Genomic DNA, 25,456 nt, shown 5'->3' on the forward strand with positions numbered 1-25,456 from the left:
CACACACTGCTGAAACGACTGCTGGACTTGAACGTCACACATGTTGGATCATGGACTTTTTAACTGACTGACCACAGAGGGTCCTCAGGAATGGGGCCCTCTCTGATTAACTGACCCTGACCACAGAGGGTCCAGTGGAGATGTTTGAGCGTTTCAAAGACCTAGGGACACAAATTGAGGACAAGCTGAGCTTTACAGAGAATGCAGACATTTGCCCGTGCCTGTTTCTAATCAGGAAATTGAAAGAGTTTGGGGTCAGCCAGGATGTTCTTGAGAGGGTGTACAGCAGCTTGGTGGAGAGCATCCTCATGTTCAATATGACAGTATGGTCATCTGAGCGTGAGGAACAAAAGCAAACTGACTGGAATAGTAAACACAGCCAGCAAAGTAACTGGTTGATCACAGGCACATTTGAGCAGTCTGTTCCACAAGGCAACCAAAAAGAAGATACGTGGGCGACCCCTCCCACCCTCTACACCCTCAGATGGAGACCCCTCCAACCCTCTACACCCTTAGGTGGAGACCCCTCCCACCCTCTACACCCTCAGGTGGAGACCCCTCCCACCCTCTACACCCTCAGGTGGAGACCCCTCCAACCCTCTACACCCTTAGGTGGAGACCCCTCCCACCCTCTACACCCTCCAAAAAGAAGACACGTGGGCGACCCCTCCCACCCTCTACACCCTCAGGTGGAGACCCCTCCCACCCTCTACACCCTCAGGTGGAGACCCCTCCCACCCTCTACACCCTCAGATGGAGACCCCTCCCACCCTCTACACCCTCAGGTGGAGACCCCTCCCACCCTCTACTACACCCTCAGGTGGAGACCCCTCCCTCACTCTACACCCTCAGGTGGAGACCCCTCCCACCCTCTACACCCTCAGGTGGAGACCCCTCCCACCCTCTACACCCTCAGGTGGAGACCCCTCCCACCCTCTACACCCTCAGGTGGAGACCCCTCCCACCCTCTACACCCTCAGGTGGAGACCCCTCCCACCCTCTACACCCTCAGGTGGAGACCCCTCCCTCACTTTACACCCTCAGGTGGAGACCCCTCCCACCCTCTACAACCTCAGGTGGAGACCCCTCCCACCCTCTACACCCTCAGGTGGAGACCCCTCCCACCCTCTACACCCTCAGGTGGAGACCCCTCCCTCACTCTACACCCTCAGGTGGAGACCCCTCCCACCCTCTACACCCTCAGGTGGAGACCCCTCCCACCCTCTACACCCTCAGGTGGAGACCCCTCCCACCCTCTACTACACCCTCAGGTGGAGACCCCTCCATCACTCTACACCCTCAGGTGGAGACCCCTCCCACCCACTACACCCTCAGGTGGAGACCCCTCCCACCCTCTACACCCTCAGGTGGAGACCCCTCCCACCCTCTACACCCTCAGGGGGAGACCCCTCCCACCCTCTACTACACCCTCAGGTGGAGACCCCTCCCACCCTCTACTACACCCTCAATTCGTAAGGTTTCCCTCTGGCAGACGCTTCAGGCCAAATGCTGTTGCTTGTGCTGTAGGACTACTAACTGCAGTGTAAATTGTACCGGTATATGTACTCATCTATCCAGTGCAGTTGGAGCAGTAGTCATTTGTGAGCGAATGTATCAATGTCCTCTATGTTTTCAGTTTACGCAGTAGGATGGACTGACTGGTTTAAGTGTGTGTGATGTGAGAATGCATGTGCATGTGATTATTTTAATGTCAGGTGATGCCAAGTATACATTTCCATCCTGGATGGGAAATCTACTTTTATTCTATTCTATTTATTCTATCTTGTTCTGACGGCAGCTCTACCTCCATCTTGTTCTGAGGGCAGCTCTACCCCCATCTTGTTCTGAGGGCAGCTCTACCCCCATCTTGTTCTGAGGGCAGCTCTACCCCCATCTTGTTCTGAGGGCAGCTCTACCTCCATCTTGTTCTGAGGGCAGCTCTACCCCCATCTTGTTCTGAGGGCAGCTCTACCCCCATCTTGTTCTGAGGGCAGCTCTACCTCCATCTTGTTCTGAGGGCAGCTCTACCTCCATCTTGTTCTGAAGGCAGCTCTACCTCCATCTTGTTCTGAGGGCAGTTCTACCTCCATCTTGTTCTGAGGGCAGCTCTACCCCCATCTTGTTCTGAGGGCAGCTCTACCTCCATCTTGTCCTGAGGGCAGCTCTACCTCCATCTTGTTCTGAGAGCAGCTCTACCTCCATCTTGTTCTGAGGGCAGCTCTACCCCCATCTTGTTCTGAGGGCAGCTCTACCTCCATCTTGTTCTGAGGGCAGCTCTACCTCCATCTTGTCCTGAGGGCAGCTCTACCTCCATTTTGTTCTGAGGGCAGCTCTACCTCCATCTTGTTCTGAGGGCAGCTCTACCTCCATCTTGTTCTGAGAGCAGCTCTACCTCCATCTTGTTCTGAGGGCAGCTCTACCTCCATATTGTTCTGAGGGCAGCTCTACATCTTGTTCTGAGAGCACCTCTACCCCCATCTTCTTCTGAGGGCAGGTCTACCTCCATCTTGTTCTGAGGGCAGCTCTACCTCCATCTTGTTCTGAGGGCAGCTCTACCTCCATCTTGTTCTGAGGGCAGCTCTACCTCCATCTTGTCCTGAGGGCAGCTCTACCTCCATCTTGTTCTGAGGGCAGCTCTACCTCCATCTTGTTCTGAGGGCAGCTCTACCTCCATCTTGTTCTGAGGGCAGCTCTACCTCCATCTTGTTCTGAGGGCAGCTCTACCTCCATCTTGTTCTGAGGGCAGCTCTACCTCCATCTTGTCCTGAGGGCAGCTCTACCTCCATCTTGTTCTGAGGGCAGCTCTACCTCCATATTTTTCTGAGGGCAGCTCTACCTCCATCTTGTTCTGTGGGCAGCTCTACCTCCACCTTGTCCTGAGGGCAGCTCTACCTCCATCTTGTTCTGAGGGCAGCTCTACCTCCATCTTGTCCTGAGGGCAGCTCTACCTCCATCTTGTTCTGAGGGCAGCTCTACCTTAAGGTTTGTTGGGTGAAGTCAACGGTGGTCAAGCTTAAATCAACGGTAAGTAGGCAGAGGCTGTCATGTTAGGGCTAGGGTTAGGGTTGAGCCGTGATGTGGACATGAGGCTAGGGTTAGGGATGAGGCTAGGGTTAGGGTTGAGCCGGGATGTGGACATGAGGCTAGGGTTAGGGATGAGGCTAGGGTTGGGGTTGAGCCGGGATGTGGACATGAGGCTAGGGTTAGGGATGAGGCTAGGGTTAGGGTTGAGCTGGGATGTGGACATGAGGCTAGGGTTAGAGATGAGGCTAGGGTTAGGGTTTAGCTGGGATGTGGACATGAGGCTAGGGTTAGGGATGAGGCTAGGGTTAGGGTTGAGCTGGGATGTGGACATGAGGCTAGGGTTAGGGATGAGGCTAGGGTTAGGGTTGAGCTGGGATGTGGACATGAGGCTAGGGTTAGGGATGAGGCTAGGGTTAGGGTTGAGCTGGGATGTGGACATGAGGCTAGGGTTAGGGTTGAGCTGGGATGTGGACATGAGGCTAGGGTTAGGGATGAGGCTAGGGTTAGGGTTGAGCTGGGATGTGGACATGAGGCTAGGGTTAGGGATGAGGCTAGGATTAGGGTTGAGCTGGGATGTGGACATGAGGCTAGGGTTAGGGATGAGGCTAGGGTTAGGGTTGAGCTGGGATGTGGATGAGGGTTAGGGATGAGGCTAGGGTTAGGGTTGAGCTGGGATGTGGATGAGGGTTAGGGATGAGGCTAGGGTTAGGGTTGAGCTGGGATGGGAACATGAGGCTAGGGTTAGGGATGAGGCTAGGGTTAGGGTTGAGCTGGGATGTGGACATGAGGCTAGGGTTAGGGATGAGGCTAGGGTTAGGGTTGAGCTGGGATGTGGACATGAGGCTAGGGTTAGGGATAAGACTAGGGTTAGGGTTGAGCTGGGATGTGGACATGAGGCTAGGGTTAGGGATGAGGCTAGGGTTAGGGTTGAGCTGGGATGTGGACATGAGGCTAGGGTTAGGGATGGGGCTAGGGTTAGGGTTGACCTGGGATGTGGACATGAGGCTAGGGTTAAGGATGAGGCTAGGGTTAGGGTTAGGCTGGGTTGTGGACATGAGGCTAGGGTTAGGGTTGAGCTGGGATGTGGACATGAGGCTAGGGTTAGGGATGAGGCTAGGGTTAGGGTTGAGCTGGGATGTGGACATGAGGCTAGGGTTAGGGTTGAGCTGGGATGTGGACATGAGGCTAGGGTTAGGGATGAGGCTAGGGTTAGGGTTGAGCTGGGATGTGGACATGAGGCTAGGGTTAGGGATGAGGCTAGGGTTAGGGTTGAGCTGGGATGTGGACATGAGGCTAGGGTTAGGGTTGAGCTGGGATGTGGGACATGAGGCTAGGGTTAGGGATGAGGCTAGGGTTAGGGTTGAGCTGGGATGTGGACATGAGGCTAGGGTTAGGGATGAGGGTTAGGGTTGAGCTGGGATGTGGACATGAGGCTAGGGTTAGGGATGAGGGTTAGGGTTGAGCTGGGATGTGGACATGAGGCTAGGGTTAGGGATGAGGCTAGGGTTAGGGTTGAGCTGGGATGTGGACATGAGGCTAGGGTTAGGGTTGAGCTGGGATGTGGACATGAGGCTAGGGTTAGGGATGAGGCTAGGGTTAGGGTTGAGCTGGGATGTGGACATGAGGCTAGGGTTAGGGATGAGGCTAGGGTTAGGGTTGAGCTGGGATGTGGACATGAGGCTAGGGTTAGGGTTGAGCTGGGATGTGGACATGCGGCTAGGGTTAGGGATGAGGCTAGGGTTAGGGTTGAGCTGGGATGTGGATGAGGGTTAGGGATGAGGCTAGGGTTAGGGTTGAGCTGGGATGGGAACATGAGGCTAGGGTTAGGGATGAGGCTAGGGTTAGGGTTGAGCTGGGATGTGGACATGAGGCTAGGGTTAGGGATGAGGCTAGGGTTAGGGTTGAGCTGGGATGTGGACATGAGGCTAGGTTTAGGGATGAGACTAGGGTTAGGGTTGAGCTGGGATGTGGACATGAGGCTAGGGTTAGGGATGAGGCTAGGGTTAGGGTTGAGCTGGGATGTGGACATGAGGCTAGGGTTAGGGTTGAGCTGGGATGTGGACATGAGGCTAGGGTTAGGGATGAGGCTAGGGTTAGGGTTGAGCTGGGATGTGGACATGAGGCTAGGGTTAGGGATGAGGCTAGGGTTAGGGTTGAGCTGGGATGTGGATGAGGGTTAGGGATGAGGCTAGGGTTAGGGTTGAGCTGGGATGTGGATGAGGGTTAGGGATGAGGCTAGGGTTAGGGTTGAGCTGGGATGGGAACATGAGGCTAGGGTTAGGGATGAGGCTAGGGTTAGGGTTGAGCTGGGATGTGGGCATGAGATTGGGTTAGGGATGAGGCTAGGGTTAGGGTTGAGCTGGGATGTGGACATGAGGCTAGGGTTAGGGATGAGACTAGGGTTAGGGTTGAGCTGGGATGTGGACATGAGGCTAGGGTTAGGGATGAGGCTAGGGTTAGGGTTGAGCTGGGATGTGGACATGAGGCTAGGGTTAGGGATGGGGCTAGGGTTAGGGTTGACCTGGGATGTGGACATGAGGCTAGGGTTAAGGATGAGGCTAGGGTTAGGGTTAGGCTGGGTTGTGGACATGAGGCTAGGGTTAGGGTTGAGCTGGGATGTGGACATGAGGCTAGGGTTAGGGATGAGGCTAGGGTTAGGGTTGAGCTGGGATGTGGACATGAGGCTAGGGTTAGGGTTGAGCTGGGATGTGGACATGAGGCTAGGGTTAGGGATGAGGCTAGGGTTAGGGTTGAGCTGGGATGTGGACATGAGGCTAGGGTTAGGGATGAGGCTAGGGTTAGGGTTGAGCTGGGATGTGGACATGAGGCTAGGGTTAGGGTTGAGCTGGGATGTGGGACATGAGGCTAGGGTTAGGGATGAGGCTAGGGTTAGGGTTGAGCTGGGATGTGGACATGAGGCTAGGGTTAGGGATGAGGGTTAGGGTTGAGCTGGGATGTGGACATGAGGCTAGGGTTAGGGATGAGGGTTAGGGTTGAGCTGGGATGTGGACATGAGGCTAGGGTTAGGGATGAGGCTAGGGTTAGGGTTGAGCTGGGATGTGGACATGAGGCTAGGGTTAGGGTTGAGCTGGGATGTGGACATGAGGCTAGGGTTAGGGATGAGGCTAGGGTTAGGGTTGAGCTGGGATGTGGACATGAGGCTAGGGTTAGGGATGAGGCTAGGGTTAGGGTTGAGCTGGGATGTGGACATGAGGCTAGGGTTAGGGATGAGGCTAGGGTTAGGGTTGAGCTGGGATGTGGACATGAGGCTAGGGTTAGGGTTGAGCTGGGATGTGGACATGAGGCTAGGGTTAGGGATGAGGCTAGGGTTAGGGTTGAGCTGGGATGTGGACATGAGGCTAGGGTTAGGGATGAGGCTAGGATTAGGGTTGAGCTGGGATGTGGACATGAGGCTAGGGTTAGGGATGAGGCTAGGGTTAGGGTTGAGCTGGGATGTGGATGAGGGTTAGGGATGAGGCTAGGGTTAGGGTTGAGCTGGGATGTGGATGAGGGTTAGGGATGAGGCTAGGGTTAGGGTTGAGCTGGGATGGGAACATGAGGCTAGGGTTAGGGATGAGGCTAGGGTTAGGGTTGAGCTGGGATGTGGACATGAGGCTAGGGTTAGGGATGAGGCTAGGGTTAGGGTTGAGCTGGGATGTGGACATGAGGCTAGGGTTAGGGATGAGACTAGGGTTAGGGTTGAGCTGGGATGTGGACATGAGGCTAGGGTTAGGGATGAGGCTAGGGTTAGGGTTGAGCTGGGATTTGGACAGGAGGCTAGGGTTAGGGATGAGGCTAGGGTTAGGGTTGAGCTGGGATGTGGACATGAGGCTAGGGTTAGGGATGAGGCTAGGGTTAGGGTTGAGCTGGGATGTGGACATGAGGCTAGGGTTAGGGATGAGACTAGGGTTAAGGTTGAGCTGGGATGTGGACATGAGGCTAGGGTTAGGGATGAGGCTAGGGATAGGGTTGAGCTGGGATGTGGACATGAGGCTAGGGTTACGGATGAGGCTAGGGTTGAGCTGGGATGTGGACATGAGGCTAGGGTTAGGGTTGAGCTGGGATGTGGACATGAGGCTAGGGTTAGGGATGAGGCTAGGGTTAGGGTTGAGCTGGGATGTGGACATGAGGCTAGGTTTAGGGATGAGGCTAGGGTTGAGCTGGGATGTGGACATGAGGCTAGGGTTAGGGTTGAGCTGGGATGTGGACATAAGGCTAGGGTTAGGGATGAGGCTAGGGTTAGGGTTGAGCTGGGATGTGGACATGAGGCTAGGGTTAGGGATGAGACTAGGGTTAGGGTTGAGCTTGGATGTGGACATGAGGCTAGGGTTAGGGATGAGGCTAGGGTTAGGGTGGAGCTGGGATGTGGACATGAGGCTAGGGTTAGGGATGAGGCTAGGGTTAGGGTTGAGCTGGGATGTGGACATGAGGCTAGGGTTAAGGATGAGGCTAGGGTTAGGGTTAGGCTGGGTTGTGGACATGAGGCTAGAGTTAGGGATGAGGCTAGGGTTAGGGTTGAGCTGGGATGTGGACATGAGGCTAGGGTTAGGGTTGAGCTGGGATGTGGACATGAGGCTAGGGTTAGGGATGAGGCTAGGGTTAGGGTTGAGCTGGGATGTGGACATGAGGCTAGGGTTAGGGATGAGGCTAGGGTTAGGGTTGAGCTGGGATTTGGACATGAGGCTAGGGTTAGGGTTGAGCTGGGATGTGGGACATGAGGCTAGTGTTAGGGATGAGGCTAGGGTTAGGGTTGAGCTGGGATGTGGACATGAGGCTAGGGTTAGGGTTGAGCTGGGATGTGGGACATGAGGCTAGGGTTAGGGATGAGGCTAGGGTTAGGGTTGAGCTGGGATGTGGACATGAGGCTAGGGTTAGGGATGAGGCTAGGGTTAGGGTTGAGCTGGGATGTGGACATGAGGCTAGGGTTAGGGATGAGGCTAGGGTTAGGGTTGAGCTGGGATGTGGACATGAGGCTAGGGTTAGGGTTGAGCTGGGATGTGGACATGAGGCTAGGGTTAGGGATGAGGCTAGGGTTAGGGTTGAGCTGGGATGTGGACATGAGCCTAGGGTTAGGGATGAGGCTAGGGTTAGGGTTGAGCTGGGATGTGGACATGAGGCTAGGGTTAGGGATGAGGCTAGGGTTAGGGTTGAGCTGGGATGTGGACATGAGGCTATGGTTATGGATGAGGCTAGGGTTAGGGTTGAGCTGGGATGTGGATGAGGCTAGGGTTAGGGATGAGGCTAGGGTTAGGGTAGAGCTGGGATGGGAACATGAGGCTAGGGTTAGGGATGAGGCTATGGTTAGGGTTGAGCTGGGATGTGGACATGAGGCTAGGGTTAGGGATGAAGCTAGGGTTAGGTTTGAGCTGGGTTGTGGACATTAGGCTAGGGTTAGGGTTGAGCTGGGATGTGGACATGAGGCTAGGGTTAGGGTTGAGCTGGGATGTGGACATGAGGCTAGGGTTAGGGATGAGGCTAGGGTTAGGGTTGAGCTGGGATGTGGACATGAGGCTAGGGTTAGGGATGAGGCTAGGGTTGAGCTGGGATGTGGACATGAGGCTAGGGTTAGGGTTGAGCTGGGATGTGGACATGAGGCTAGGGTTAGGGATGAGGCTAGGGTTAGGGTTGAGCTGGGATGTGGACATGAGGCTAGGGTTAGGGATGAGACTAGGGGTAGGGTTGAGCTTGGATGTGGACATGAGGCTAGGGTTAGGGATGAGGCTAGGGTTAGGGTGGAGCTGGGATGTGGACATGAGGCTAGGGTTAAGGATGAGGCTAGGGTTAGGGTTGAGCTGGGATGTGGACATGAGGCTAGGGTTAAGGATGAGGCTAGGGTTAGGGTTAGGCTGGGTTGTGGACATGAGGCTAGGGTTAGGGATGAGGCTAGGGTTAGGGTTGAGCTGGGATGTGGACATGAGGCTAGGTTTGAGTTGAGCTGGGATGTGGACATGAGGCTAGGGTTAGGGATGAGGCTAGGGTTAGGGTTGAGCTGGGATGTGGACATGAGGCTAGGGGTAGGTTTAATGTCCCCTACAGTACCTACCTGTGGTTTGGAGAGAAGTAGAGTCAGGCCCCATGATAGGGTTAGGGTCAGGTTTAGGGTTGGGTTAGGGTTAGGGTCAGGGTTAGGGTCAGGGTCAGGGTTAGGGTTGGGGTCAGGGTTAGGGTCGGGGTTAGGGTCAGGGTTAGGGTCAGGGGGCAGTGATAGCGTTCCTACCTGTGGTATGGAGAGCAGTAGGGCCAAGCCCCAGGCCGTCATGATGGGGGTGTTCCAGCGCGACACAGACCCACCACGGTAGGCTTGTAGTGGGCAGCAGATGGCATAGTGCCGATCTACCGTCATGGCAACGATCATATAGGAGGACGCGAACATCCCTACGATCTGCAGGTACTTTACTGAGCGACACAGAAAATCCGGCCCCTGGAACCTTCCTGTGATGTCCCATACCAGCTGGGGAAGTACCTAAGGGACGGACAGGAAACAGGAGGATATTAAACTTTGCTATGTTAGATACTAGCATACTACTTATAATCCATTAATCAATACATGATGCTAGTGTGGATATAGAAACAGAGTAGACTAGCTCCTAAAGCAATGGAATAAAAAAAAAATTTTTTTTGAATGATCAGGCCATTTACATTGTGTTTTGAGAACTGCGCCCAGTCCACCACACAATGGTGGGCGAATGTGTGCTTAACTGACAGGTCCACACTCAATACATAAGTGCAGCCAGTATGTCAGTGCGTTAGAGGGTTGGGGAATAGTTGACTCATTCATATTGTTATAATCAAAGCCATTAGTAAACATACTAGAGTGGTCATGCTAGCTAGCTGTACCGTAACAATATGTCCTCATTACATAGATCACTCATAGGCTACTGATGTTGAGTACACCAATGTGGTGCCTAGCAACCAGAACAGGGTTGGGATCAATCTCAAGAAAACTGGAGTCGACTCCATACCCTGAGATGTCAGTCTCACCTGGAACAGCGCCACCACCAGGTCAGCAAGACACAGGTTGACCATGAACAGGTGCATGGGAGCGTTTTGTTTCCTCCTGCGAAGCAGCACCCACAGTACAAAGCCGTTTCCCAGGGTAGTCAGGGCCAGTACCAGGCCCAGCACCCCTATCTCGGCCCGGGCCAGGCCCAGATCCCTCACCCTGGGCTGGGGTAAGGCTTGGGGCGTGGTGGTTGAGGCGTTCTCTGGGATAATCCAATAGTAGGACCCTGCGCCTCCATGAGAACTGTTGAGGGACGTGAAGTCGGAGAAGAGGGAGGAAGTGAGGTTGTTTCTTCCTGCCATCGCAGATGTCAGAGAGGAGTGGCCTAATCCATCCCAACCCGTTTTCTCTGAGATACTTTCCATGCCTAAGTAATAACAAAAATAAAACAACAGAAACCTTAGAAAAAGAATAACGATAAAATCGCTTACTGAGTTTGTTTGTGGAGGGAGAGGGCACAGAGGGCCTGTGGAAATAACCTAGTGCTAAATCCCAACTCCGGTCTCTACAAGGAGCATGCGAGTCACAAGCTTACCTTGTTTGTTTACGTTAAAATAAACATTTCGGGTTAAGATCTGATAATAAACCATTGGTTTGTTAGTTTGGGATAATCCCATTTTTATTAAATTATATTCAATTGCCCCCCAATTTGTTGGACAGACGAGTTGTCTTACTATCCCTCTCCCCTTCCTTCCTACGTCTTATCACTGTCTCTGTCCAGACATCTTGTCATAACTTCTGTCATCTTTCATTGACTTCTTCCAAGGTCAATATAACAGGCACAAACTCTGTGATTTTGGGAATAGAGCTTCATGCTTCTAGCAAGGAAATGGAAGAGCGAGAGAGACAGAGGGAGAGTGAGTGAGTGAGTGAGACAGTGAGACAAAGAGTGAGAGAGAGAGAGAGAGAGAGAGAGAGAGAGAGAGAGAGAGAGAGAGAGAGAGAGAGAGAGAGAGAGAGAGAGATATAGAGCGATAGAGACAGCAAGAGAGAGACAGAGCACTAAAATAGGCCCCATTAGGGCCAGCGCAGACTCTTTGTTTCATTGATTGTGATCTTCCTGGTAGGTTTTGTCATGAAGATTTAAATAACTTTTACAGGTCATTTCATTGTCTTGTAATAAAACAAACATTTGACGGCCTTATCATTCATCACCATTACCACAAAATTATTATGTTTGAACAATACAGTCAAACACAATATTTAATCAAACAAGTCAAATATTGTCATGTGATTTAACTTTTCAACGTATTGCATATTTCCTGTCAGTGTGTATGTAGGTCAGTAAAGCTGTGCTTTTATGGAACACTTCTACAGTATAGACGGGTTGGTTGTTTAGCAACTAAATCAAGGTGTGCGCAACTATGGGACGAAATAGAACGGGTTGGCTTAAATTATTGACAACATGTAAGCTATATTTTGTTTCCAATGTTAATTGAAAACATAAATAAATTAGCACAATTAGCACTTGTTTGTCAAATACATTGTTACATATGTTGGTTATCTAGATAGCGAATGTTAGTCATAATAACATTGATATGAAATCAGTCAAAACATCCAGAATCACAACAACAGGCTGACTTCTGCGCTATGGAAGTGCGCACATCGTTTTTGTGATGTTGTCAGCTAACCCATCTATGTCTGTTGGTAACAGTTCCACAGTGTTGGTAACAGTTATACAGTGTTGGTAAAAGTTATACAGTGTTGGTAACAGTTCTACAGTGTTGGTAACAGTTCTACAGTGTTGGTAACAGTTCCACAGTGTTGGTAACAGTTCCACAGTGTTGATAACAGTTCTACAGTGTTGGTAACCATTCTACAGTGTTGGTAACAGTTCAATTGTGTTGGTAACAGTTCTACAGTGTTGGTAACAGTTCCACAGTGTTGGTAACAGTTCAATTGTGTTGGTAACAGTTCTACAGTGTTGGTAACAGTTCTACAGTCTGCCTGTTGGTAACAGTTCCACAGTGTTGGTAACAGTTCTACAGTGTGTATGTTGGTAACAGTTCCACAGTGTTGGTAACCGTTCTACAGATCGGTAACCGCTACGGTGTTGGAAACAGTTCTACAGTGTTGGTAACAGTTTCACAGTGTTGGTAACAATTCCACAGTGTTGCGAACAGTTCCACAGTGTTGGTAACAGTTCTACAGTGTGTATGTTGGTAACAATTCCACAGTGTTGGTAACCGTTCTACAGTGTTGGTAACAGTTCCACAGTGTTCATAACAATTCCACAGTGTTGGGAACAGTTCTACAGTGTGTATGTTGGTAACAGTTCTACAGTGTTGGTAACCTTTCTACAGTGTTGGTAACCAGTCTACAGTCTTGGTAACAGTTCCACAGTGTTGGTAACAGTTCCACAGTGTTGGTAACAGTTAACAGTTCCACAGTGTTGGTAACAGTTCTACAGTGTTGGCAACAGTTCTACAGTGCATCTGTTGGTGACAGTTCCACAGTGTTGGTAACAGTTCCACAATGTTGGTAACAGTTCTACAGTGTTGGTAACAGTTCCACAGTGTTGGTAACAGTTCTACAGTGTTGGTAACAGTTCCAAGCTTTTGCTAATAATTCTACAGTGTTGGTAACAGTTCCACAGTGTTGGTAACCATTCTACAGTGTTGGTAACCGTTCTACAGTGTTGGTAACAGTTCCACAGTGTTGGTAACAGTTCCACACTGTGTCTGGTGGTAACAGTTCCACACTGTGTCTGGTGGTAACAGTTCTACAGTGTATCTGTTGGTAACAGTTCAACAGTGTTGGTAACAGTTCTGCATTGTGTCTGTTGGTGACAGTTCTACAGTGTGTCTGTTGGTAACAGGTCCAAAGTGTTGGTAACAGTTTTACGGTGTTGGTAACAGTTCTACAGTGTTGGAAACAGTTCTACAGTGTTGATAACAGTTATATAGGGTGTCTGTTGGTAACAGGTCTACTGTGTGTCTGTTGGTGACAGTTCTACAGTGTGTCTGTTGGCAATAGTTCCACAGTGTTGGTAACAGTTCTACAGTGTGTCTGTTGGTAACAGTTCTACAATGTTGTTAACAGTTCTACAGTGTGTCTATTGGTAACAGTTCCACAGTGTTGGTAACAGTTCAAAAGTGTGTCTGTTGGTAACAGTTCCAAAGTGTGTCTGTTGGTAACAGTTCTACAGTGTGTCTGTTGGTAACAGTTCTACAGTGTTGGTAACAGTTATACATTGTGTATGTTGGTAACAGTTCCACAGTGTTGGTAATTGTTCTACAGTGTTGGTAACAGTTCTACAGTGTGTCTGTTGGTAACAGTTCTACAGTGTGTATGTTGGTAACAGTTCCACAATGCTGGAAACAGTTCTACAGTGTTGGTAACAATTCCACAGTGTTGGTAACAATTCCACAGTGTTGGTAACCGTTCTGCAGTGTTGGTAACAGTTCCACAGTGTTGGTAACAGTTCCACAGTGTTGGTAACAGTTATATAGTGTGTCTGTTGGTAACAGTTCCACAGTGTTGGTAACAGTTCCACAGTGTTGGTAACAGTTATACAGTGTGCCTGTTGGTAACAGTTCCACAGTGTTGGTAATTGTTCTACAGTGTTGGTAACAGTTGTACAGTGTGTCTGTTGGTAACAGTTCTACAGTGTGTCTGTTGGTAACAGTTCCACGGTGTTGGGAACAGTTCCACAGTGTTGGTAACAGTTCCACAGTGTTGGTAACAGTTCCACAGTGTTGGTAACAGTTCTACAGTGTTGGTAACAGTTCCACAGTGTTGGTAACCATTCTACAGTGTTAGAAACAGTTCTACAGTGTTGGTAACAGTTCCACAGTGTTGGTAACAGTTCCACCATGTGTCTGTTGGTGACAGTTCTACAGTGTGTCTGTTGGTAACAGTTCTACACGGTATCTTTTGGCAATAGTTCCACAGTGTTGGTAACAGTTCAACAGTGAGTCTGTTGTTAACAGTTCTACAGTGTTGGTAACAGTTCCAAAGTGTGTCTGTTGGTAACAGTTCTACAGTGTTGGTAACAGTTCTACAGTGTGTCTGTTGGTAACAGTTCCACAGTGTTGGTAATTGTTCTACAGTTTTGGTAACGGTACTTCAGTGTGTCTGTTTGTAACAGTTCTACAGTGTGTCTGTTGGTAACAGTTCCACAGTGTTGGTAATTGTTCTACAGTGTGTCTGTTGGTAACAGTTCCACAGTGTTGGTAACCATTCTACAGTGTTGGTAACAGTTCCACGGTGTTGGTAACAGTTCTACAGTGTTGGTAACAGTTCTACAGTGTTGGTAACAGTTATACAGTGTGCCTGTTGGTAACAGTTCCACAGTGTTGGTAATTGTTCTACAGTGTTGGTAACAGTTGTACAGTGTGTCTGTTGGTAACAGTTCTACAGTGTGTCTGTTGGTAACAGTTCCACGGTGTTGGGAACAGTTCCACAGTGTTGGTAACAGTTCCACAGTGTTGGTAACAGTTCCAAAGTGTGTCAGTTGGTAACAGTTCCAAAGTGTGTCTGTTGGTAACAGTTCTACAGTGTTGGTAACAGTTCTACAGTGTGTCTGTTGGTAACAGTTCCACAGTGTTGGTAATTGTTCTACAGTGTGTCTGTTGGTAACAGTTCCACAGTGTTGGTAACAGTTATACAGTGTGCCTGTTGGTAACAGTTCCACAGTGTTGGTAATTGTTCTACAGTGTTGATAACAGTTGTACAGTGTGTCTGTTGGTAACAGTTCTACAGTGTGTCTGTTGGTAACAGTTCCACGGTGTTGGGAACAGTTCCACAGTGTTGGTAACAGTTCCACAGTGTTGGTAACAGTTTTACAGTGTTGGTAACAGTTCCACAGTGTTGGTAACCATTCTACAGTGTTAGAAACAGTTCTACAGTAATTGGTAATTGTTCTACAGTGTGTCTGTTGGTAACAGTTCCACAGTGTTGGTAACAGTTATACAGTGTGCCTGTTGGTAACAGTTCCACAGTGTTGGTAATTGTTCTACAGTGTTGGTAACAGTTGCACAGTGTGTCTGTTGGTAACAGTTCTACAGTGTGTCTGTTGGTAACAGTTCCACGGTGTTGGTAACAGTTCCACAGTGTTCATAACAATTCCACAGTGTTGGGAACAGTTCTACAGTGTTGGTAACAGTTCTACAGTGTGTATGTTGGTAACAGTTCCACAGTGTAGGTAACAGGTCCACTGGGTTGGTAACATGTTTTCATTGTTGGTAACAGTTCTACTCTGTTGGTAACAGTTCTACAGTGTGTCTGTTGGTAACAGTTCTACAGTGTTGATAACAGTTCTACAGTGTGTATGTTGGTAACAGTTCCACAGTGTTGGTAACAGTTCTACATTGTTGGTAACAGTTCTACAGTGTGTCTGTTGGTAACAGTTCCACAGTGTTGGTAACCATTCTAGAGTGTTGGTAACAGTTCCACAGTGTTAGTAACCATTCTAGAGTGTTGGTAACAGTTCCACAGTGTTCATAACAATTCCACAGTGTTTGGAACAGTTCTACAGTGTTGGTAAAAGTTCTACAGTGTGTATGTTGGTAACAGTTCTACAGTGTTGGTAACCGTTATACAGTGTTGGTAACAGTTCCACAGTGTTGGTAATTGTTCTACAGTGTGTCTGTTGGTAACAGTTCCACAGTGTTGGTAACAGTTCTACAGTGTTGGTAACAGTTCTACAGTGTGTCTGTTGGTAACAGTTCCACAGTGTAGGTAACAGGTCCACTGGGTTGGTAACAGTTCTACATTGTTGGTAACAGTTCTACATTGTTGGTAACAGTTCTACTCTGTTGGTAACAGTTCTACAGTGTGTCTGTTGGTAACAGTTCTACAGTGTTGATAACAGTTCTACAGTGTGTATGTTGGTAACAGTTCCACAGTGTTGGTAACAGTGCCACAGTGTTGGTGACAGTTATTTCGTGTTGGTAACAGTTCTACAGTATGTTTGTTGGTCTGTCTGTCTAACTCTCCTTCTGTCTGACATAAATCCTGCTTTCAGTTGTTTTCATTCTCATACTTTCCCCGGCTTGATATGACTTCTTCTCCCTCTATCCCACTCTCTCTGTATCCCTCTCTCCCTCTCTCTTTCTCCGTATCCCTCTCTCTCCCTCTATCCCCCCGTCTCTCTCTCTCTCTCTCTCTCTCTCTCTCTCTCTCTCTCTCTCTCTCTCTCTCTCTCTCTCTCTCTCTCTCTCTCTCTATCCTTCTCTGCCTGTATCCCTCTCTATCTCTATCCCTCTATCCTTCGCTCTCATAATCTTTCTCATCCCTCGTTTATACCCCATACATTCCTCCTCTCCCTCTCTTTTTTCTCTCTCTCTTTCATATTCTTTCTCTCTCTCTTCTTTCTCTCTCTTGCCTTCCTATGTTCACATTCTTTCTCTCCCCTCCAATCACACCCTCTCTTGATCCCAATAAAATCCAGTTTATTTTCTCCCATTTATAAATAAATAGCACAAAAGTAAATATAATTGATATGAATGAAACTGACAATTTGAGAAACAGAGTCGTGGGATAGGGAGACCAAATAAACAGACAGAGAGAGAGAGAGGGGAGGAGGAGGAGGAGAGAGAGAGAGAGAGAGAGAGAGAGAGAGGGGTGGAGGAGGAGAGAGAGAGAGGGGTGGTGGAGGAAGAGAGAGTGCTGAGAGTATGGATAGAGGGAGCGTAGTGGCAGCTGAGGCTAGCTACCCAGATTAGGTGTAAGAATAACAGAAAAGGTGAAGACAGATGAACGATAAGGCAGGTGGAGGAGAAGGTGGACAATCAAAGAAGAAGAAGAAGAAGAAGAAGAAGGGACAGGTAACTAGGTCATAATGGTTCTAGAATTACCATGGTGACAACAGGTGTGACATGACTGATGTTATCAGGAAGTGGGATGTAAAATCCATCTGAATATACGTTTTATATACCAGTATTTATTTACATGTATATAACCTTTCTTTAACCAGGCGAGTCCGTTAAGAATCACTAGTTATTTACAATAACACACTACCTGGGTATAATACTCACTTTGAGAGTTAGAGGTCAGGTTGTTCTGGAAAGATATATTTGGAAACTTGCATGGCTCCACTCATATTATTTCTTAATTGGGTATGACTAACAAGAAATTACAAGGTTTGCAATCAGTTCTACAACAGCCACTTAATGGGCAATTTGCTGCTAGAAATAATGTTTATACTGCCTGGTAAGCGTGATAATACAGCATGACTTATTCTTCTAAAGTGTTACCAACTGTGCTGCTCTCTGCCAGAGGAATGTATCTGTAGAGAAGACCTGGGTTCAAATACTATTTGAAATCTTTCAAATACTTTGAGCTTTTGCACTATACTGTCTAGATTACCAGATGGGCAGGGTTTAACGTTTTGGGTATATTATATTGGTCCATTAAGCCAGACAAGTTTAATCAAGTACAGATAAAGTATTTGAAATGATTTCAAATAGTATTTGAACCCAGCTCAGCTGTAGAGGCGTGACAACGCAACACAGCTGCATCGCTCTAACCTTGGCCCATGGGCTGGCCCACTCTGCTCAGCAGGCAGGGAGTGATTAAGAGAGAAGAAGAAGAGCAGAACCAGTCTCTTTCTCTCTGAAGTGTGTGTGTGTGTGCGCGTGTACGTTCGTACATCTGTGTGTGTGTGTGTGTGAGTGCACGCCCGTGTGCGTGTGGTACAATATGCGTATGTGGCCATATCAGGATAAAGTGACAGTTTAAAATCAGCGAGGGGGGCACAATTTTGGAGGGTTCTTGCATTGGAATTATTTTGAATCCTGCTTATATCACGCAAAACCACAAAAAACATCAAGTTCATATGCCGAAACTCCAAGACCATTGATTGAGTACTTTTAAAAAAAACAGCCTATCTCCGCTGGACTGTGTCAGCACAATGGACAGCACCTTACACACTAAAGACGTTATGGTAATTAATAGAGGCTACGAGAGAGATACAGCTTACGTGAATGCAGCCATACCGTCAGATGTCTCACCAAAATAATTCAAACTAAATGCTGAAAGTAGTAGCCAAGTTATTTATGCATGCAAACAAAAATACTGAATAGCAGTTTGGCTTAGAATACTGACAAGCTGTGAACGAATGAATGCAAAGAGAACATAACAGCCATAGTAAACAAGTCAGCCTAGTAAACAAAATATTACATTGATAAAGGCATTACAAAATCTACTATACATTTAGTTACATGAACAGTAAACAAATACAACTAAAAGAAGGTGAATGGAGATCCAAATAACCGAAACACAGTCTACAGCCTACTACAGTGAGACACAGCCCACAGACTACTACAGTGAGATACAGCCCACAGACTACTACAGTGAGACACAGCCCACAGCCTACTACAGTGAGATACAGCCCACAGACTACTACAGTGAGAAACAGCCCACAGACTACTACAGTGAGATACAGCCCACAGACTACTACAGTGAGATACAGCCCACAGACTACTACAGTGAGATACAGCCCACAGACTACTACAGTGAGATACAGCCCACAGACTACTACAGTGAGATACAGCCTACAGCCTAGTACAGTGAGATACAGCCCACAGCCTACTACAGTGAGATACAGCCTACAGCCTACTACAGTGAGATACAGCCTACAGCCTAGTACAGTGAGATACAGCCTACAGCCTACTACAGTGAGATACAGCCCACAGACTACTACAGTGAGATACAGCCCACAGACTACTACAGTGAGATACAGCCTACTACAGTAAATTACAGCCCACAGCCTACTACAGTGAGATACAGCCCACAGCCTACTACAGTGAGATACAGCCTACTATAGTGAGATACAGCCCACAGCCTACTACAGTGAGATACAGCCCACAGCCTACTACAGTGAGATACAGCCCACAGCCTACTACAGTGAGATACAGCCCACAGCCTACTACAGTGAGATACAGCCTACTACAGTGAGATACAGCCCACAGCCTACTACAGTGAGATACAGCCCACAGCCTACTACAGTGAGATACAGCCTACTACAGTGAGATACAGCCCACAGACTACTACAGTGAGATACAGCCCACAGCCTACTACAGTGAGATACAGCCTACTACAGTGAGATACAGCCCACAGCCTACTACAGTGAGATACAGCCTACAGTGAGACACAGCCAACAGACTGCTACAGTGAGATACAGCCCACAGCCTACTACAGTGAGATACAGCCTACAGTGAGACACAGCCAACAGACTGCTACAGTGAGATACAGCCCACAGCCTACTACAGTGAGACACAGCCCACAGACTGCTACAGTGAGACACAGCTCACAGACTACTACAGTGAGATACAGCCCACAGCCGACTACAGTGAGACACAGTCTACAGCCTACTACAGTGAGATACAGCCCACAGCCTGCTACAGTGAGACACAGCCCACAGACTACTACAGTGAGACACAGTCTACAGACTACTACAGTGAGATACAGCCCACAGCCTACTACAGTGAGACACAGCCCACAGCCTACTGCAATGAGATACAGCCTACAGACTACTGCAGTGAGATACAGCCTACTACTGTGAGATACAGCCTACAGCTTACTGCAGTGAGATACAGCCTACTACAGTGAGATGCATGTAGCCTACAGCCTACTACAATGAGATGCAGCCTACAGCCGACAGCCTACTACAGTGAGATACCACCTACTACAGTGAGACACAGTCTACAGACTACTACAGTGAGATACAGCCCACAGCCTACTACAGTGAGACACAGCCCACAGCCTACTACAATGAGATACAGCCCACAGCCTACTACAGTGAGATACAGCCTACTACAGTGAGATACAGCCCACAGCCTACTACAGTGAGATACAGCCTACTACAGTGAGATACAGCCTACAGTCTACTACAGTGAGATACAGCCTACAGCCTACTACATTGAGATACAGCCTACTACAGTGAGATACAGCCCACAGCCTACCACAGTGAGATACAGCCTACAGAGTACTACAGTGAGATACAGCCCACAGCCTACTACAGTGAGATACAGCCTACAGCCTAGTACAGTGAGATGCAGCCTACAGCCTACTACAGTGAGATACAGCGCACAGCCTATTACAGTGAGATACAGCCTACAGCCTACTACAGTGAGATACAGCCTACTAGATTGAGATACAGCCCACAGCCTACTACAGTGAGATGCAACCCACAGCCTACTACAATGAGATGCAGCCTGCAGTCTACAGCCTACTACAGTGAGATACAACCTACTACAGTGAGATACAGCCCACAGCCTACTACAGTGAGATACAGCCTACAGCCTAGTACAGTGAGATACAGCCCACATCCTACTACAGTGAGACACAGTCTACAGACTACTACAGTGAGATACAGCCCACAGCCTACTACAGTGAGACACAGCCCACAGCCTACTACAATGAGATACAGCCTACAGACTACTGCAGTGAGATACAGCCTACTACTGTGAGATACAGCCTACAGCTTACTGCAGTGAGATACAGCCTACTACAGTGAGATGCATGTAGCCTACAGCCTACTACAATGAGATGCAGCCTACAGCCGACAGCCTACTACAGTGAGATACCACCTACTACAGTGAGATACAGCCCACAGCCTACTACAGTGAGATACAGCCTACTACAGTGAGATACAGCCCACAGCCTACTACAGTGAGATACAGCCTACAGTCTACTACATTGAGATACAGCCTACTACAGTGAGATACAGCCCACAGCCTACCACAGTGAGATACAGCCTACAGAGTACTACAGTGAGATACAGCCCACAGCCTACTACAGTGAGATACAGCCTACAGCCTAGTACAGTGAGATGCAGCCTACAGCCTACTACAGTGAGATACAGCGCACAGCCTATTACAGTGAGATACAGCCTACAGCCTACTACAGTGAGATACAGCCTACTAGATTGAGATACAGCCCACAGCCTACTACAGTGAGATGCAACCCACAGCCTACTACAATGAGATGCAGCCTGCAGTCTACAGCCTACTACAGTGAGATACAACCTACTACAGTGAGATACAGCCCACAGCCTACTACAATGAGATACAGTCTACAGCCTACTGCAGTGATATACAGCCTACTACAGTGAGATACAGCCTACTACAGTGAGATGCAGCCTACAGCCTACTGCAGTGAGATACAGTCTACTACAGTGAGATGCATGCAGCCTACCGCCTATTACAGTGAGATGCAACCCACAGCCTGCTACAATGAGATGCAGCCTACAGCCGACAGCCTACTACAATGAGATACAGCCTACAGCCTTTTAACAGTGAGATACATTCTACAGCCTACTACAGTGAGACGCAACCTACAGCCTACTACAATGAGATGCAGCCTGCAGCCTACTACAGTGAGATACAGCCTACTACAGTGAGATGCAGCCTACAGTCTACTACAGTGAGATGCAGCCTGCAGCCTACTACAGTGAGATACATCCTACTACAGGAAAATACAGCCTACAGCCAACTACAGTGAGATACAGCCTACAGCCTACTACAGTGAGATGCAGGTTACAGCCTACTACAGTGAGTTGTGGCCTACAGCCTACTACAGGGAGATGCAGCCTACAGCCTACTCCAGAGAGATGCAGCCTACAGCCTACTACCGTCAGATACAGCCTAGAGAACCTACATCCTACAGCCCGTGGATTGATGGCAGCATTCGTGCAAACTGAAAGCGTGAACCACTGCTTTTAATCAGGGCAAGGCAACCAGAAACAATAAACGTAAAAGTTCAAAGGCCGGCACCATTGAGTGCATTTGACCAAGTAATGACAGGTTGCCGCGAAATCTCCGCTGCGCTCTATCAGCGCCATGGACAGCGCCCTACACATTAAAACAAGCCGGTTGAAAAGTCCTTTTGCAATTCCATAGCCTAGATTTTTGATGAAATGCCGCCACTGGCTATACCACCAACATTTTGACAAAACTCCACCAGCTAGATTGTTTCTTACTTTTTCAGAAGAGTTGCAGCCTCCTTAGTGCTCTTTGGAACTTCCTGAGTAATCAATTATTCCATTCTCCCTAAACATCTTCTTGTACGATCACCCTCAACTGCCAGTTGGATTAGTTTAGATTTCCTCTGGTGTAGCATTCTTCTATTGTGCTGACTGAACAAGTTTGTCAAAGTGGAAAATTAGGAAAATTAGGAGAAAGGCCCAGGGAATCGTTGCAGGATATCAAGTGGGGTCCATTTATCCTCGTTGGAGCTGTAGCAGGCGATTTAAGTCTGCAAAAACTAGTGAGCGACATTGAACTCAGCTACAATCAAGTCTGTTTTACTTAGATCCAGCAGTGGTTTTACATTTTTCACATCTAGAAAGTAATTGCTCTCTGGGTCAAGGGCACACAGGGCCTCCACCAATTGACTGTTGCATTTGCTGAATCGTTCTGACATTTCACCAACGACAGCATCCAACATGCTTTTACACTCCTCTGTCCTGCTGGCCTACTGTACTGTCCACCACATATTGTTGGAGATTTGTACTTACATAATGTCATCATTTGTTTGAGTCAGTGCCACTGTGCCCAAATGGCTTCGAAATCGCTGTCACACCTCAGCTTATCGACGCACTAGAACACATTGCGGACCACTTTGACTCCAGTGTAAAGATCTGTTGCTTTGGCCTGGAGTAATTTGTTTGGAAGATTGAGAAGATTGAGGGTTATGTGCACCATGGTGGATGTAAACTTAAAGCCATGGTCTGTCACCGCAGTAGGCTGCCCTGAAGCCTCAAGTCTTACTTCTGGGTTGTACAAACACAAGTTTTCAATGTCAGAGAGGAACTTCACAATGCTGTCAACCACACACACAGTAGCCAGTTGTCCCCTTCTCCGTTTGGCTTTGTCTGGGTACTTTAACGAAGGCAATTAGGCCCACCCATTTGGGAGTCAGGCCGACCCAATGGAGAGCCAGGCTCAGCCAATCAGAATTTGTTTTTACCCACAAAAAGGCTTTATTACAGAGAGAAATACTCATTCGCAAATCTTGCTGCTGTGATGGCACACCATGGTATTTCACCCAGTAGATATTGGAGTTTATCAAAATTGGATTTGTTTTTCTTTGTGGGTTTGTGTAATCTGAGGGAAATATGTGTATCTATTATCGTCATACATTTGGCAGGAGGTTAGGAAGTGCAGCTCAGTTTCCACCTCATTTTCCACCTCAGTCTGCACATAGCATGTCTTCTCTTGAGAGCCAGGTCTGCCTACGGCGGCCTCTATCAATATCAGGCTATGCTCACTTTGTCTGTACATAATCAAAGCTTTCCTTAATTTTAGGTCAGTCATAGTGGTCAGGTATTCTGAAACAGTGTACTCTCTGTTTAGGGCCAAAAACGATTTTGATAATTAGCGGATATCGGCCTAATTCTGCTCTGCATGCATTATTTGGTGTTTTACGTTGTACACGGATGTGGGTGTCCCATTTCATGAATTCTTGGTTGGTGAGCGGACCCCAGACCTCACAACCATGAAGGGCAATGGTTCTATAACTGATTCTAGTATTTTTAGCCAGATCACAATTGATAATTAGAATTTTATGTTCCTTTTGATCGTGAAGAAGGCCCTTCTTGCCTTGTCCCTTTTCACAGCTTTGTAGAAGTTACCTGTGGCACTGATGTTTATATATATTTTGTGTGCTCTCTCTCTCTCTCTCTCTCTCTCTCTCTCTCTCTCTCTCTCTTGTGAATGATGCCCAGCATAAGAAACAATGCATTGTCCGCTAAATGAACTAGTGTTTTTGATTTCATCTTTATTTAACCAGGTAGGCAAGTTGAGAACAAGTTCTCATTGCGACCTGGCCAAGAATAAAGCAAAGCAGTTCGACACATACAACAACACAGAGTTACACATGGAATAAACAAACATACGGTCAATTATACAGTAGAATATAAAAAAAAAAAAAAAAAAAAAGTATATATACAGTGTGTGCAAATGAGGTAAGATAAGGGAGGTAAGGCAATAAATAGGCCACGGTGGCGAAGTAATTACAATATACCAATTAAACACGGGAGTGATTGATGTGCAGAAGATGAATGTGCAAGTAGAGATACTGGGGTGCAAAGGAGCAACAGTGTAGCCCACAGCCATTTGGCATAGCCACATCAGGACCTAACATAAGGACAACTCAGAGTATGCTATTATATTCTTCTGAAATAGACTACATTTTCTTCAAATCAGACTTCTTTAGACCTGTCTAAAATAAATAATGGATTTATTGTGAAAGTGTAGGCTATATTAAATGGATTTATTAGACTAAAATGGCTTGTAGGCTATGTCTGGAAGCCAGGAGATGCTAAATGGAGGAGGAGGAATGCTGCCTACGACCCCAAGAACACCATCCCCACCGTCAAACATGGAGGTGGAAACATTATGCTCTGGGGGTGTTTTTCTGCTAAGGGGACAGGACAACTTCACCGTATCAAAGGGACGATGGACGGGGCCATGTACCGTCAAATCTTGGGTGAGAACCTCCTTCCCTCATCCAGGGCATTGAAAATGGGTCGTGGATGGGTATTCCAGCATGACAATGAACCAAAACACACGGCCAAGGCAACAAAGGAGTGGTTTAAAAAGAAGCACATTAAGGTCCTGGAGTGGCCTAGCCAGTCTCCAGACCTTAATCCCATAGAAAATCTGTGGAGTGAGCTGAAGGTTTGAGTTGCCAAACGTCAGCCTCGAAACCTTAATGACTTGGAGAAGATCTGCAAAGAGTACTGGGACAAAATCCCTCCTGAGATGTGTGCAAACCTGGTGGCCAACTACAAGAAACGTCTGACCTCTGTGATTGCCAACAAGGGTTTTGCCACCAAGTACTAAGTCATGTTTTGCAGAGGGGTCAAATACTTATTTCCCTGATTAAAATGCAAATGAATTTATAACATTTTTGACATGCATTTTTCTGGATTTTTGTTGTTGTTTTTCTGTCTCTCACTGTTCAAATAAACCTACCATTAAAATTATAGACTGATGATTTCTTTGTCAGTGGGCAAACGTACAAAATCAGCAGGGGATCAAATACTTTTTTCCCTCACTGTATATACTGTATACTGTATCCTTCACTATCTGTTATTCACTATCTATTGCATCTTAGCCTCTCTGTCACTGCTCATCCATATATTTTATACTTATATATTCTCATCCCATTCCTTTACTCGACTGTGTGTATTAGGTTTTGTTGTGGAATTTGTTAGATATTAGATTTTGTTGTGGAATTATTAGATACGACCTGTTAGATACTGCTGCACTTTCAGATCTAGAATTATAAGCATTTCACTACACTCGCAATAACATCTGCTAACCATGTGTATGTGACCAATAACATTTGATTTTATTTTATTTTATTTGGTCTGCTTCAGTGTGCAGCTCTCAACATTGTTGGCTCAATAACCCACATTTTTAATTCAACATTGTTCTCAGGAAATATTCCAGAAGTATGGAAATCATCTCTTGTGCT

The 25,456-nt window shown here is 47.6% G+C and overlaps 1 protein-coding gene across 1 annotated transcript in view; it reads right to left on the reverse strand.

Moving 5' to 3' along the window:
- Positions 1-25,456, reverse strand: part of LOC139417377 (vasopressin V2 receptor-like) — a 59,740-nt gene that overhangs the window by 19,071 nt on the left and 15,213 nt on the right. Inside the window, exons 2-3 of the mRNA XM_071166647.1 lie at positions 10,006-10,394; positions 9,242-9,487 (exon numbers count right to left, since the gene is read on the reverse strand). Coding sequence (XP_071022748.1) covers positions 9,242-9,487; positions 10,006-10,392 — 633 coding nt within the window. The 5' untranslated portion in view covers positions 10,393-10,394. The remainder of the gene's footprint in view (positions 1-9,241; positions 9,488-10,005; positions 10,395-25,456) is intronic.

The sequence above is a fragment of the Oncorhynchus clarkii genome, chromosome 9, assembly GCF_045791955.1.
Source record: "Oncorhynchus clarkii lewisi isolate Uvic-CL-2024 chromosome 9, UVic_Ocla_1.0, whole genome shotgun sequence".
Classification (NCBI taxonomy): Eukaryota; Metazoa; Chordata; class Actinopteri; order Salmoniformes; family Salmonidae; genus Oncorhynchus; species Oncorhynchus clarkii.